The sequence below is a fragment of the Ambystoma mexicanum genome, chromosome 2q, assembly GCF_040938575.1.
Source record: "Ambystoma mexicanum isolate Mex_15411 chromosome 2q, UKY_AmexF1_1, whole genome shotgun sequence".
Lineage (NCBI taxonomy): Eukaryota > Metazoa > Chordata > Amphibia > Caudata > Ambystomatidae > Ambystoma > Ambystoma mexicanum.
This window is the reverse complement of record NC_090924.1, coordinates 442,803,939-442,819,728: the sequence shown is the minus strand read 5'-3', so window position 1 is coordinate 442,819,728 and position 15,790 is coordinate 442,803,939. Positions and strand designations below refer to the sequence as shown.

At 46.3% G+C, this 15,790-nt stretch overlaps 1 protein-coding gene across 10 annotated transcripts in view; it reads left to right on the top strand.

The window, feature by feature from the left end:
• Window positions 1-15,790, top strand: part of LOC138569489 (catechol O-methyltransferase-like) — a 399,903-nt gene that overhangs the window by 362,713 nt on the left and 21,400 nt on the right. For 8 of the 10 annotated variants that reach the window (XM_069647500.1, XM_069647505.1, XM_069647499.1 and 5 more), the window contains one exon: window positions 6,824-7,114. The exons of the other annotated variants lie outside the window; for them this stretch is intronic. In XM_069647500.1, coding sequence (XP_069503601.1) covers window positions 6,824-7,114 — 291 coding nt within the window. The remainder of the gene's footprint in view (window positions 1-6,823; window positions 7,115-15,790) is intronic. 10 annotated transcript variants of the gene reach the window in all.

Sequence of the window (15,790 nt, the reverse complement as noted above, 5' to 3'; positions counted from 1 at the left end):
AAGCGCATAACCAGAGGCTGTTACTCTCAACAAACACAAATGGGGAGTAAAAATGTGCCAATAAAACAAACACAGTAAATATAGAACACCTAGGCACCCTGTCCCCTCACCTCTGCATATCGCATACAGCTTGACGGATATGCTTGAATCAGTGGCAATCCCGTAGAAAGGAGCTCTACTATTAATACCCTCGTTTGAAGTTATTTTTTTAATGATTATTATGCACTGTTGTAGCGCAACCCTAGCTCAGGAGCTACAGAGCGCTCTACAGGTCATAGAGCAGAATTTAACACATCATCAGGTAAACAGTAATCATGATCACAGTATTATGCACTGAGGGGTGTGCATGAGAGAGCCAGAATCTTGGTAACACCAGGGCATTGTTGGAAGAGCCAGGTCTTCAGTTCTTTCCTAAACTGATGGAGACTTGGAGCAGTCGAGAATGCCACCGGGAGGAAGCTCCAAAGTGCCGGAGCGTAGCATGAGAAGGACTGTTCCCTAGTTTTCTCCTTGCAAGCCGGTCTAGTTTCCAGTCTTACTGCAAGATGATGGTGTTTTTATTTTGGCCATCAGGTAGGCAGACATACCGGCGGTGGATTCCTTGTAGGTCAGGCATACCGTTTTGAACCAGATCCTAGCCGGCATGGGGAGCCAGTGTAATTCACACAAGGTCATGTTGTGTTCACATTTCCTAGAGCTGACGATGAAGCGAGCTGCAGTGTGGTGGCCTGCTTTAACAGTGGGCAGGGGGAGAATGTGGGGGGGGGGGAGCATTGTCCCCTATAGAAGCAAGATCACTAGAGCCTGCACTACCATTCTCCTGGGACGAGAGGAAGGGCTTGATCTTGTAGAGTAGAGTGACCTGATACCAAACCATTTGAGCCTTTTTCGTTATGTGTTGTTGGAAAACTAGATTATATTCCACAATGAAGTGTAGGGATTGTGCAGAGTGGGTCAGTTAAGGGTTCATAACTTGCAAGCTCGTTTCGTCCAGCCACCTTTGAGCGGCTTCCTGCTTGGTGGGGGGTCGGGGGTAGCAGGGGTGCACATTTAGTGTTGCTAGGATTAATCTTTAAGTAGGAATTTGTCATCCACCTTTGAATGGTTCCAAGGCAGGGGTGAAGGAGAGAAATATCTTGTGGTGCACTTGATGTTGAGGTACAGCTGTGGAAAAAAGCATTTTTTAATCTGCATGAACTACTTGGTGCAAAGAAGCATGGATTCCAAAAAGTTGGTTTTGAGTAAAAAATATAATTTTACGTCTCTAAAAAAAATACCCCTCTGCCCCTTGGAAATGGAAAACACCGTTTTATTCCCTCAGGAAATAGGGAGTAAAATGATCTCAGTTCAAACTTTCCCTAGAAACCCTATGCCTCACCATATTCTTTAACTCGGACCAACAACTGTGCCTTCAATTCTTCTCTACCTTCTGCAAAATGCCTCTAGTCCAGTCTACCTTTCCAGCTTTGATTTGCCCACAAGACGTTTACATACATGATCCTGGCATTTATTTTCATGCACATTATTTCTGGATGCCCCATGGCCTTGACTCGTTGAACCATTTCGACGATTCCACCATCTCAATCGTGCCCTTTTTTTTTTTTAACCATCTTAAGAAGCTGATTTTGTAATGCAGCTCTCACCGTGGCTGGAACTGGCCCGGCTATCTGCTTGACTGGCACTGCTGCTTCTCTCGGCTGAATCTTATGTACATGGTTCTTTATCCTTCCCAGTTTTTCTGAGTACAACCTCGGGGACTCCTCTGTGAACAGTGATGCTCCTCCTGCTCTTATGGAGAGACTCTGGTCTTCTGTGCCGGGATGCAGCTTGATGTTCAACTTCACCTGGTCATCCCACTCTAGCATTGCCATGCTTCCCCTGAAAAATACACTCTTTACAATCTACCTTTAAATTGTATATCCCCCTTTATGTATCCCAACAGACGTACAGTGGCACCTCCAAATACCATGGGTCGGTGTTTTGTCTTCTGAACTTCCACTTTGTTTTTTCCTATCATTTCTTTGTAGGCGCGAATGGGCAGTATTTTAAGACCGACCCTGAATCCACCATTACTCTGGTTCCATTCCCATCTACCTTGAACAGGCAGTGAGGTTTCTCTCTTCTAGCTTTCGAACTGTTCACCATAATGATCGTGGGTCTATCAACCTCCGAAGATTCATCTTTCGCAGTTACTACTCTTTCTTCTATGGACGTCACTTTCCTTCTCCGCCAGTGACACGCCATGGCAAAATGTTCAATTTTCTTACAGTTTGTGCATTATTTGCCTCTGCATGCCTTATCATTCACAAGATGTCGGGTGCTTGCGCACCTGTGGCATTTCTTAGGTTCTCTCTATTTGCGCACTAGCCCAGCATCACTTTGTTACGCGGACTCCCTGTATGTGTGCTGTTTGCCGTAGGAATATGTGGTGTACCACTAATGAAGTGTGTCACTGATGTATGCGCTGGTATCTGCTTCTGCTGTCAAAGAAGTTTAGTTACTTTGCTACATGTTTTTTTTTTCATTCTTCGAGATTTGCTCCCTTAAAGGCAGTGTCTAAAACTTGATCTGCTCTGTGACTGCATACAGCGCTTGTCTTTGGGGACAGGGGAAGCATTGGGACCCCGATTGCTTTCTATTTCAGATTCCCACCTGAGGGCATGTCTTCCTAACTGTGTCCCTAGATTGCCTCTTGTGATGGTCCTCTGCCCTTGGCCAGGGACCAAGTGGGAGTGATTGGGGGTCCCTCCCCATACAACACTTGGACCCATCATCCACAAGCTGGGTGTGGCACTCAGCTCCTTCTTGCTCACACCACCAGCTGTCCCCAGAGCTGGGCAGGAGATTTTGTCACATAGGGCCTCATTTCGAGTTTGATGGTGTATTGACGGTAAATCTGCCGAAATGCCACCAAAATCGGTTACCGTTACTGTCACTTGGTCCTGTGGGTTTACAAGTGGTGGTAGGGTGGTTTTAGTACCCATGGGGATTTTTGGTGAAATTACCACTGGTGGAATTTCCAAGGGTTAATTCTGCAGATTTTTGGAGGTAATTTTGTGGACTTACCTATATAATCATGCTGTAGGCAAATCTTCAACTTTCCTTTCAAAAATCTTTTTAATTACCAGTGTGTGAATTCTGCTTCTGGTAATTACGCCAAAACGGGTAATTTGGCGGATCAGGAAAAATGGAGGTAATTCCATTACCATGCAAAAAAGTGTTAAGAAAATTGTCACCACTTTTTTCCCGCACTGCCAAACTCAGAATGAGGCCCATAGATTTTAAATTCTAGTGCTTGGTTTGGTTCCCACATTTTTTTAAAAAATCACAATGCTCATTGAGGGCTCTTTTATGACTAGTAGTTAACGCAGATATTGTGAAAATAATGGAATTGACAAATCGATTATATGAAAATAATTAGAATTAAAGTTGAAACATGTGCAAGAAATATTTGTCACGCTTTTTAGTATTACATAGAACTGACAAAAACAGGTTGTTTCAATGTAGCCCTTGATAGTTTTGTGATTCCTGGCCTTAAACCCTCTTTTTTATATATCTTAAACTGCGAGAAAGATTGTGGCAGCAGAGTAAGGTCTTGCCACTTTGTGTAAAGTTTGGGCTCAAGTTTAGGCAGTGAAATTAATATTGTATCCAAGAATGCTTGCTGCAGCAGTCATGTCTAAGTCAAGGAACTACTTTGCCTGAGGGGGATCTGGAAAGTTCAAGATACTTATGATAAACAAGAAGTGATGACTGGAAGGTTTGGAATTAATCCTAACCACTGGCATTGCTCTGGGCAACCCCCCAGACCATCGTTCTTTGCCTGCCAAGCCATTACAAAAGGGAAAAGACCATATGCAAATCAGACTTGTTCTACCTTCCATGACACGTTCTCTACCTAGGGAAATATTTCCTAATTTCTCATTGTGACCTCTGGTCGACAGCTGCAGCGTTTACAATTCTTGTGTACATTATTTAGGAGGCAATGAACAAATAATCACTGTGACGGCATACTTATATGAGAAGGATTTCTGGTAGGTTTGTTTCTCTGGAGGACTCGTGCTTCTCTTTTGATAGTCACTCTCTGACTCCCACACCTCAAAACCCCGTTTCAGCAAATTAGCATAAGTCATGCAGAGCTGAGATTGCATTGTGGGCAAGATGCTTCTGGCCTCTGACACAATCATTCTGGCCATAGAATGCCCCTCTGAACACCTATAGGCATGACGGCACGAAGAGCCAGAATGCAAGATGCTAGTCGCTGTTTGGCCAGCCTCAAAGAGGGGGGAAGAGATATTCTCTCAGACAACCATTCAAACTTTATCCAGCTGACGTCTTCGTGGATACAGGTGCCTCAACACCGGACCTGGTTGACTAATATCTAGCTGTGCTGACGTCATTAGAGACACCACGACATAGTAACGTTGGCCACAAAACAAACTCGCATCCCTGCACAAAGTTACACAGAAACACATGTGCAGACACAAAATACATGCTTACACAGTTCTTTAGATAGAGGACAGATACATATACAGACTATCAGAAGCCTTTCCTTTTCATTAGCAAAACTCAAATGCAGAAATGCAAAAAAGCAAGAGATTCAGAGCAAGCTTGCAATCATATAGAACTACAGGGTCGTATAAGGAACCTGAAAGTACCAAGTACCACCAACCCATAAGGAAAATAATACAATATAGACGTATAGAAATCAGAGCATAACTATAGTAGAATTACATGAAGCCACAGGCCTCGGAATAAGGGACAAAGGAAAACAGATTTTGCAGCATATTGTCCAGGGTTGGTGCTCGCAGCCAAGGTCAGAGATGAGCAGAACATTCCTGGCTCCAGGGACAGGGAGCCACTTGCAAAATAAATCCTCGCTAACATATCCTCTGCTACCTCACATTACCCACAGGTTGGCAGCAGGCCCAGGGACAGTCTGGTAGTCCATTTGGACCCTGTTTATTAGCGTACTGCGGGAAGGTTTGTCAGAGTGGGACCATTTGGCAGTATCATCTGGGGCATTGCGGCAGCATACTAGGGACATCTGGTAGAATGCTAAATAAATTTGGTACTCCGTTGTCGGAATGTTGGGAACATGTCGGGGGGCAGTACGGCAGCATACTGGGAATATCATTTCAGCACGCTGGAGTGCATTTTGGCAGCACAAATTTAGTATCAGTCTAGGACCAATTTTGTTTCACTCTGTTTGGGAGATTCGGGTGGTTTTATTTCTTTCACAACAAGGGACATTCCGGATCTAAGTGATTCCTGGGTGGATGGGCCTCTTGGAGCATAGGAGCAGGGGAAGAAGCCCACTGAGTGCAAAGCATAAAGAAGCACCTCAGACTCATGGGTGACTAGCCACCATTGTCCTCCTCCATGAACACCTCACACCACTACTGGTTCAAACAACAAAGATTACAAGCGAAGAACGACTCCTCAGCCTAACCTCCTCAAGAGACACATCTTCAGCCCTGGGACCCAAGTGAGTCAGCAGAAATGCTAAATCTGAGTGCTCCACGCAAAAGCAGAATGACACAATATTTCAGGAGCACACACAACCGTCCCCTACAAAAACACTTTTCAGTCTTCTCTCATACTGCCGTTGTGCCCCGTCACTGGTGCTTCACTCTGCCCCAAAGGAGAGGAACCCAAGCGGAGCTATCCTAAGGCTTATCTGAAGGCCAGTTACCTTCTAGGAGTTCAAACTTTTGACAGTCACACAATTCCATTCTTACTCTACAGAAATTGAATTCCCACCTATTTTGTAACCTAAGCGCCTTTATCCAGGTAACCAGCCTTAACTTTAACGAAATTCTACATTAAAATGGGAGGGAGATTAGGCAGCACAAGGAGGGGTGACTGATGTGAAAGGGGCATCTGCATTCATGATACCTTTGTTTCATGAGGCCAGCAAACCATGTATTCCATGCATGTGCCATTACTCTTTCCTACGTACTAACATCTCTCTCTATCTCTCTCTCTATCCACATATGCCTTCCTCCTCTCTGTTGCTCGGCTAATGTTTTCACCGATTTTTGTCGCTACCTTTATATGTGGCCTCCTGTCTCCCTATTCCCCATTCTACTTCTTTAATGTCTCTTGGCATCTCTGTCCTTCCCTCCCTCCCACCAACACGTTCACCTGTTGAGTAAACACCCTTTCTTCATTTTCTTCCTCACTGTTCCTTGCTATCATCCATGCTTGCACTCTACCCCTCTCTCATCTCCATCACTTTCCTTATAACTTGGTACTTGTGTTTACTTTCTCTTCCATTCTTTCTATATTCTCTTTCATCTGGTTCACAAAATAATCTTCCATCTTCCCTCTTCATTTCATTCTCCCCTCCTTATCCCCTATCTATTTCCACCACGGTCCCTCTCTTCTCCTTACCATTGCCTACTGCACCGCCCTTCTCATCGCCTCATTCTTTCCCCCTCCCCCAATTTCATTGTCACTTTTATCCTCTTTCCCATACGCTTTTTCTAATCACTGTACTCTCTCCTTTCTCAATCAACTCTTTTCTCTTGTATGCTTATGCATCACCGCCTTCTGTGCTTCATTCTGTCATTCTCATGACTTGTGTTTTTCACTAACTCACTCAATCCGTAACCTATCCTCTGAAACGCCCTATCCTCTGAAACGCCCTTCTCTTTGCACAACACCCCGTTCCCATGATGGATTGCCCTTACTCCCAAAACACTGGCCTACAATCCCCATTGGCGCATTTACCTTCCCTTTTGTCCGTTTGGCCCCTCCTTGCTATATACCTGGCTCCCTTGTTCTACTGGTTGCCCTGCCCGTCACCGATCCTTTGCAGCCCTCTACTCTTGCCAAGCAGGCGTTGTCCACCTCACCTTCACACCGACCCACCCACATGCCCACCCTGCAGCACCCAGACAAGATGACGGAGACGCCAGTGAAGCATAGGCGCTGGCGCCTGCAGGAGGCCCTAATCTTCACTACCCTGCAGTGTCTGCAGCTACCTCTCCAGCTCTTCTCTCGCTCACCACCAGCACAGTGGACGCCTACCTTTCCGCAGGAGGAGGAGGAGGAGGAGGACGACGACATTGGCTGGAGGGAGGCTTCTTCTGGAGGCTGGTCACGCAAGGTAAGATCCCAATTAAATGAATCCTATTTCTGAAGAAGCTAGAATCAGTCATTACACATTTGGTGCATTTGCCAAGTTCCGTTAAAGTCATTTCACAATGGACGGAAAGATCATGCGGTTGGACTGTGCCCGTGCTCTTATCCACAGTGGGTTTGCTGCCGGATTCTTAACTTTCCAGCCACTGGTGAGTTTACTGAAGCCATATTCTCCTCATAACGGAATCCTCTGCTTTCACAGCTGTACAGAGGATCTCGCTCTCTCTCTGCATTCCTTCTACATGCTATCGTGATGTCATCTCTCTCTCTCCCGACTCAGCACAGTGAGCTGTGGGAGGCCGGGACCATCAGCAGTTGTCCACCTCAGGAATCCCGCAGATCGTGGACGGGCAAATGTTATCGGGGAACATTAGAGCTATTGCTAGGGATGGAGAAGGTGTCCGTTGCATCATTGGTGGTCTTCCAGCGCTGAGCCTTGTGCCAGTGGACATGATGGCATGTGGTTCCCAGGCCAGGGTTTTCAGATGTTCGTCTGTGGTGGGAATATGACAAGGTGGGTTGAGAAGGAATTGGAGGAAATGGGAACAGGAAGTGCACGTCAGGGGGTAGGTAAGGAAAGGCAGTGCGATGGGCTGAGTGTTCAGGGTTGGCTCGTCTCCTACAGTTCGAGAAGGAAGAAGTGCAGAATTAACTATGTCGGGGTATATTTAAGCTGGCAGATCTGGTAGAACACGTTAGGTGTATATGGGATATGGCCAAGCAGTCCAATGTAGCTTAGCGTCCGGTTGGATTGGACGTGCTTAAGCTTCCCTGATCCACCCATCAGGGATAGGTGCTAAGGCTGCCAAGGCATATGTGATCTATGCATTAGACTGAAGTGACTGTGCAAGAAAGAGGAAAGCAGGGCGAAGGGTTAGGGGTTGAAGGAAAATGAAGGGTACAGCGAGAGTGGAATCGGATCCAAATCAATAGATTGTCTGTGTTAGCAGGTTATGATCTAAAAACATGTGGCTACTTTGGATACATTTTCATAATTTCGTCCACCTGAGGTTACGTAAGAATTGCCATTTTGGCGAGTAGAAGGAAAAGAGCCCTCCACAATCACAAGTCAACAAACTCCTTACGAACTTTTTTGCCAGAGCTATATACATGATGTGGTCTCCAGCTGCAGAAATGCCTAACTGAAAAGATCATACTTGCATTCTGACATTTAGAATGGGGTCATTGGCCTCCCCTTTTGGATCGAAACAACCTGTTTTCACCCTCTTCATATGTGGTCCATACATGACTGGGCCCCTGCGTTCTCTAACTGCACCCTCTGAAGCGGTATCTTACGAACCATCTCAAGCGTTCAAGAGCATGCAGTTGTCTTTTATGAGGCAGAAAGAGATTTTATCCCAAAATAAAACCTCTACAGCATCTGCAGTCCCTTTCCAAGGCTTCTCTGAGAAGTGGATTTCTCACTGGGGATGCAAGAAGGTCCCCTCGCCATCACAGAACATGCAGCCTCGGTGCATAGATTTGCACATGGCATCTTGGGAAGCCAAGTAAGGGTAGATCACGCCTATAGGATAGTGTTTGGTAGACGCTTCCTGGGTAGAAGGCATTTTATTCATGGCTATGTTAATATGTGAATACTGCCCTGTGTGATGTAGTGACAGGGAACACTGATTAACTTTTTGAAGCAAGGGAAAGTAATTGAAAAACAACCATTTTAAATGCTGTCATTTGACGTAAAGGGGCATGTGTTGGAAAAGCAATGATGTTAAAAGGGAGAGCCAAGCGAGCACCCCCGTTGTTTTGTGAGTACCTTAGAAAGTGTATGTGCATAGATTCAGAGAACCAACCTTGAGTTAAAGGAAATGTATGACTACCTAAAGACCTCTTCCATTCACCAGTTCCGCTAGCCAACAAAGCCATAACTTGCCCCCACCATGCAGGGCTCATGATCATGTGACATCATTGATACCATTACCATTGGCTTTATGAAAAATGATCAGCACAGTCCCACTCCTTGGATACTAGGCACATGTCCTGGAAATACAGTGAAATGGGCACGGCGTGTGACCATTTGCTAGTGTGTTTCCCTCATAAGGCGTTGGCTCACTGGGTACATCGAACATGTTGGGGTTTATGTCCTCCTAAGCAACCACACATGCCCAGAGTTGTCTACATCTGAGGCATAGTCCCATGTGCTGTAGCCCTATGAACAGCATCTGCAGGAAATGTCCAGATTCCATGCCAAGGGTGTTTGGGGCATGGCCTGTCTATGTCCCAGATAGAGTACCCATCCCAAGAGTTATTTTTAAAGAAAGTTGAAGGGGGTTTTAAGTAACCATATAAAAAATAACTTCCCTTGGAGTTTTTTTCAATTCATTTATTTTTAATGTTCTACTTTTGCCATTCGGGCATTGCTTCTTTCAGTACTAGCAGAGGACAGCTTTATCCCAGGCACTGCCACCCTACCTGCACTTCTTTGCCAATCTGACATACTGTGGCATGGTTTTTGACTATGTCCTGGGTTCAGTATATTTGCCAAAAATTGTTGTATGCCCATGGGTCATTATGACTGGAGCGTGCCCTGGTCATGCTTCGGGCACTACGACCCAGTTTGCTGGCCCAGGAGCATGGATTGACTGTGCGCTGGGCACAGAGAACGTACCTGCAGTAACCACTGGACATGGGCATTGACCTGTGCATATGACTTAAGCGTAGTGACCCTACCTGTAGTGGCCCCTGGGAATGATCTTGGGCACAGCGATCCTAAATACAATGCCTGCTGGCAGTTTAGAGATCCTACCTGCAGTGCCCTTTCGGGCATGTCCTGCAGCCATGACCTGCAGGCGATGCTCACGAAGCACAGTGACTTTCTCTCCAATTCCCCCTGGACATGGCATGCAGCCATGCCACAGGAAAAGTGGCCCTTCCGGTAGTACCCCCATGCCATGGCCAGCAGCCATGTTTTTTGCCTTTAGCCATTGCCCTGGCACTATGTCCATTTCTGATCTCTCTGCAGCACCTTGCCATTTGGTGCCCCGTGGAAGTGCCATTGGTTCTGCGCCCCAGGTAAACCTAACCCCCAGGTTTGTGAACCCGGCCACTGACTTTCCACCTTTTTTTAAGGGACATGTTCCACTTCCCTAGGGCATGCTGTGGACCTCCCTATGGTCTGGGCAAGTCCTCCCAAGGTGCTGCGATAGACCCTTTAAAGGGTTTTTTCAGCACTTGGCCTGCAACCTGAGCTGTCATCTGCGAAGTCAGGATGGCAGCCGCATTGTGCTGTAGAGGGGCATTTAAGCCATTCAGAAAGAAATCAAATCCAATATGGAGAGAAAGTGCTGTAAGTGTCCATCTACACCAATGCTTCAAATGCCAATCGCACACCTCTCTACAAATGGCTGTAGCACCCTGCGTTGTGGTTAAGGGCGACTGAGGCTATGGAATAGATGTTGGGAGACCTTGGGTGGAGACCAGCTGCACAGTGTTCCACCCGAAGGCATTATACAGGGAATCCCCGGCCCTCCATCCCGTCTTGGAGCATATAACAGATACGAAGTTGGAAAACCAGAAGCATGAGGACTTTAAAGCAGGCTGTCGGTGGGTCTGTGAATGCTGGGGTTTGCAAACCATGTGTTGCTACTAACAGTTGGCACCAAGCAACTGGGAAGAGGTTTGCAAATTCTTCCGACATCCTATCCAGGGATCCCAGATACCATGATGTTGGTGTAGTGCTGCACTGGCATACCAAGTTTCCTGGCCCGGCAGTGCTACCTGACTTCAAGATGCTGGATTTCCATTACAAAGGCCTAGGGCTGAGGGGCGGCCTGCGGCACACACGTTCTCAGATTGGGAAATTGTAGTTGGCCGGAGCACCCACAATCACCAGGCATGGTCCTGAAACATGCACACTTGACACATCTCACCCTTCCCTGATCAAGTATCGAACGTGCTGCAGTATAAAAAGCGAGCCAGACAGAGCGGATGTTTGGAGGAGTGGAGAGAACACACAGGAGGAGAAAGAACTGTAAGAGGTTGGAGGGGAGGAAAGAGGAGAAAGTGGATAGGAGGAACAAGAGAAGGAAAGTGTAGGAAGAGGAGGAGGTGAAAAACAGTAGAGTAGGGTGGAAGAGAAACTTCAAATGAGAGGCCAGGGGAAGACTATCAGATGGGTGAGCAAGGAACGAGTGTGGGAGAGGGCAGGCAAAAAGAAGGAGGCAGACAGTGGAGAGAGGACTAACATCAGGAAAGTGAAGGAGGGGAATATGAAAGAATGCTCGATGGAACTACAGAGAGAAAGGAAAGGAGGTGAACAGAAACCACCTGATAATCGAGGGAGGAGAGCAGGTGGAGGAAGAGTGGAAGAGGGCCCTCAGTTGCAGGATCGAATGAATGAAATATCTGAGGAAAGAGGGAGAGGGAAAGACAGAGAAGAGGAGGAGGCTCTAAGGAGAAGAGCAGGGGGTAATACCTGAAGAGAAGGAAAGTAGAAATAAGCCTTGAAGACCAGGGCCTGGACAGTGCTGCTAAACTGGTGAAGAATGGCTGGGTCACTGGACAAAGTTAAGCATGGACCCAGGGAGGTTGACCTCTAGTACAGCCCAAAATTGAGAGGGCGCCTTTACAAGTAATCCAGGAAGGGAAAGCTGAAGTACACTGGAGTCCAACTGTGTATGCTGCGTCAGACACCTGACCTCTGTCTGGCAATCTAACGGTGCTGGCTGGTATCAGAGTCCATCAGGACCAAAGGTGAGAGGCTGGCAACCCTTGCATCAGCCAACAAAGACGTGTTTGGGACACTACAACATCGAATTTGCTGCGATTGACTGTTTGACCCACTTGGGTGGCGACCAGGAATTAAGGACTGAGGACCACATGGAACAGACTAGGTACCAGTGTTATTGTTTACCATTTTTAACGTCGTCACTATAGCTTCACTTAACTCTAATCCCCTTTTGCTAAAATAATAGGTTAGCAACGGGAGAGCGGTGTTGTGTGATACGTTTTGGCCTTATGGGGTAAAATCATGCTTTGTAAACACATGTCACTTGTGTGATGGGTGAATCTGGTCAGCCCCCATATGAGTGAAAATGCTTTTGTGAGGTTCATAATATTATGGTTAGTTTTTTTTTTATACTACCCTCGATCTGTTTATAGACGAGGATAGAGTAGTTGCACTGTCCAGTTATGGAAAGGCCAGTTCAGGAAAAATGTATACGTCCCGAGAGGGTCGCTAGATGCCGATGCTAGGGCGGTCCAATTGGGGAAAGTGTTCTTTTTAATGCTTTTTTTTAAAAGATGGGGCAGGAAGGGTCCCCCACCCAAGATTTCCATTCATGGCTGTAGCTTCCCCAAAACAGTTGCGACGTGTCCCACCCACCATGTAAAAGCAGATGTCTCTTCGCAACAACACCCTCGGAGAAAATGGGATTAGCATTATCCCAACGCTCAGTAATCCTGAAACGCTGAGTCACGCACGCCAGTGACGCATGTGAAGCGAAGGCTGATCCCTCCGCGGCAGAAAAAAAGGGCGCTCCCTGTGACGTGCCTGAAGCATTATCCCCAGTCACTTCACAAACGAGCATATTATATTTCTTTGATTTCCCATTTACTTGTGTAAAATTAGTATTCCAGGCCCCAAAAATAATCTAGGTCCCATGGGAGAGTTGGTCTGCCTCGGATGAAGCATCACTGGCGGCGCTAATATTGTTGGTTTTGTAGTGAAAAGGAGCCGAGTTGCACACTCACGGATACACGGACAGGGGAGTAATGCACAAGCGAAGGAGAGGGGCAAAGGGGGGAGCAGGGGGGTGGGGTGGGCGGGGTGGTACAACGGGAAAACGGCGATAGATAAAGGTAAAGTGAAGGCAAGTGCAAGGGACAGAAGGGGGCAAGGTTGTTAACTAGAAACGAACTTGTAATTTTCTGGGTGTTTTATTATTGTCACAAAAGGGCATTAACGAACATGTTGGATGTCACTTATTGGGATAAATATGTTCCGCCCTCCCATTGCGTCTTTTTTTGTTTGGAGGCTTTTGGATGTTTTGGCACTGCTGGGTCATGATGAGTGGACGTGATGGACGGGGACGCAGTTCTTTTCCAGTTAATGAACGGGACTATAGGTTAGCAATGGGAGACACCCTCAGCACAATTGTGTGCACTTTCCTTTTAAACTGAACAATGTTAGCAATGATTTTGGTATATTTATATTATGGAAAAACTTAAAAAATTCAGGCCATTTTCTTTCTTTTTAATTTAATAATCTTTGCACCATCCCTACCTCTGCAGCCAACCGAAACCAAGCCCCTCGTGTGTTGCTAAGAGGGGGCCTGCAGTGTAGGGTAATAACTTTACAATACAGGTAACCCTGAGACTTTCCATTCTGTGACCATTTGTTATATTTTTTCTTACACCTATAAGGCATATCACTATATTTTCCAATAACTCTGGGAATATATGCCTTGGTTCCTGGCTTCTGTGTTGTATATTTAGTTTTCTTATTTTATTGTTTAAAGCGCTGACCTAGCTCGGGAGCAGCAGAGTGCGGGTAGCCAGCATTTGGACTGGCATCTTTTAACACTAGTGCATTACTGTGATTTGAAGTCTGAGCTTTGGTATGTGCATCCATTGAAATTAGTCCTTGGTCAGGTGTTGTTGAAAAAGCCATGTTTTGAGAAATTTGCGAAATTGGAGCCTACACCAGGATCGAGCTCCAGAGGGTGGTTGCATGACGAGAGAAGGATTGTTTGCGGGTCCTCTCTGTGCGAGAAATTGTGATTCAAGCCGTTTGGTCGATTTGCTGCGTGCTGCTCAGCATGTAATACCACCCTTTTCACAGAAGGGTGTCTGCACTTCTTCTGTAGCGTGGTCAAACTTAATGGTATGCTTAAAGCTTTACGACAATATGTCTGTGGTACTAGAAAACTGACATCTTTGAAGAACAAGATGTCACATTAAAACCCGCTTTAGTGCGTCATGATCTAGCTTCAGGCCCCCTCCCCGCCCCCCCATAGACAGATTTGCATTAAAGGGATATGAACAGTCTTGCCAGATGTATTGTTCTCAGAAAATGAACTGCTCGTTTTATGACGCTTGACCATTACTCCCTGAACCACACACCGACGTTTCACTAACACATTTGTGCAACCCAAGAGCAAGCACTATGGGATTGGAATCCTATCTACCAAAAAACCCTTCTACAGTAGACCTACCACTAAATGGCTGCTAAAACACATAAGTAAAGCCCTAAGGGTTGTTATCAGGGTCATGTCACAAGTCGCATCACACTTTAGGCTAGAGAGATTTGTGTATACTTTGACCTTCACAACTAGCTGGTGCATGTCCATTCTCCAATCCAGGGTGTTTCGGTCCTAAGCACATTGTTGGATTTTTTTTCATCTGAGCCTCACAAGAATAAGTCTTCTCTTGTTGCCTCATAGAACCTAACCTTCATCAGTTTCACATATGATTCGAATTTGGGCATACTATTCCCTACACCCGAACTGTCAGTCTTTGGCTCTTTGGTTCCAGATTCTTCAGGGCCTCCTGGCCGCCTGTGTTGTGGCAGTTTCCTTTGCAAGACTGAAGACATGAAAAGTTAAATTTCAATGGGTCACCGGCTGGAGCCAACCCTTTTGGCCCCAGTCGTTTTGCCTCTCTATTCCACAGCGGATCATGGAGGCTATTATTTGGTGTTTGCAGGAACACAATCTATCAAACTGTGTCCCTTTCTAGGATTCTAGCCCATTGTTGTTCAATGGCACATGCTTCCATGTTCAGCTGAGGAGCCACCATCAGCAGTTAGGAGATCCATGACATTTGGAGTGAGCACAATTGGGTCCAATATCAATGTACTGGAGCACAAGGCAATATTTGTGTCCCTAAGTGCGTTCCTCCTTTTTATCCAGGATGCTTGGGTGTTGGTATTCACGGACCATGCTACAGTCATGTTTTATGTGAAGAAGCACTGAGACACCAACTCCCCCCCCCCCTTCCCCCACCCCCCTTCCCCCACCCCTAACCTCCTCGCCACCCCTATTGAGTTCTGGAACTGAGCAATGGCTCAGGAATACACCTCTGTGTGGCCAAAAGGCAATGGATGCCCTGAGCATAGTGTGGCTAATCGGCAACAAGAGAGCCAAATTCAGAAGCGGTTCATTCCCTCTTCACTCAGGGTTTTTCATCAAATGGAACTGCGCAACTTCCTAGAACAAAGGTTGCATCCATACTCTGGAGAAATTGGAGTTTGTCACTGTTAGAGAAATGTTGGATTCCTCCAACATGCCACGTTACATGCTTATTGCTATTCTCCTGCCAAAACCTCTTGTTTGTTCCAGTGATACTGATAGTCCCCGTCCGGCTGGCCAGCTTTCGTTTCTTTGGACCTAGCAGTTGATTCATGCCTTTCTCAGCTGCTGACTAGGAGGCTGAGGCCTATGAATCGCAGGAGGCATGGGCCAACCCTCCTCCTTTGGCAAGCTTTGCTGCATGGTACAGGACCAGCAAATTCTGAACGCATAACAGTTGTCTTGGAACAACTTGTATATTATCCAAGATGCCAGGAAACCATCTGCTAGATGTCAGTACTGCAGAAAAAGGCTGCATTTTTGCCATTGGATCCCAACATTAACCCTGTGACATGCCTGTTAACTAGGCTCTGTATTTTGTAGTTTAACACTTGGAC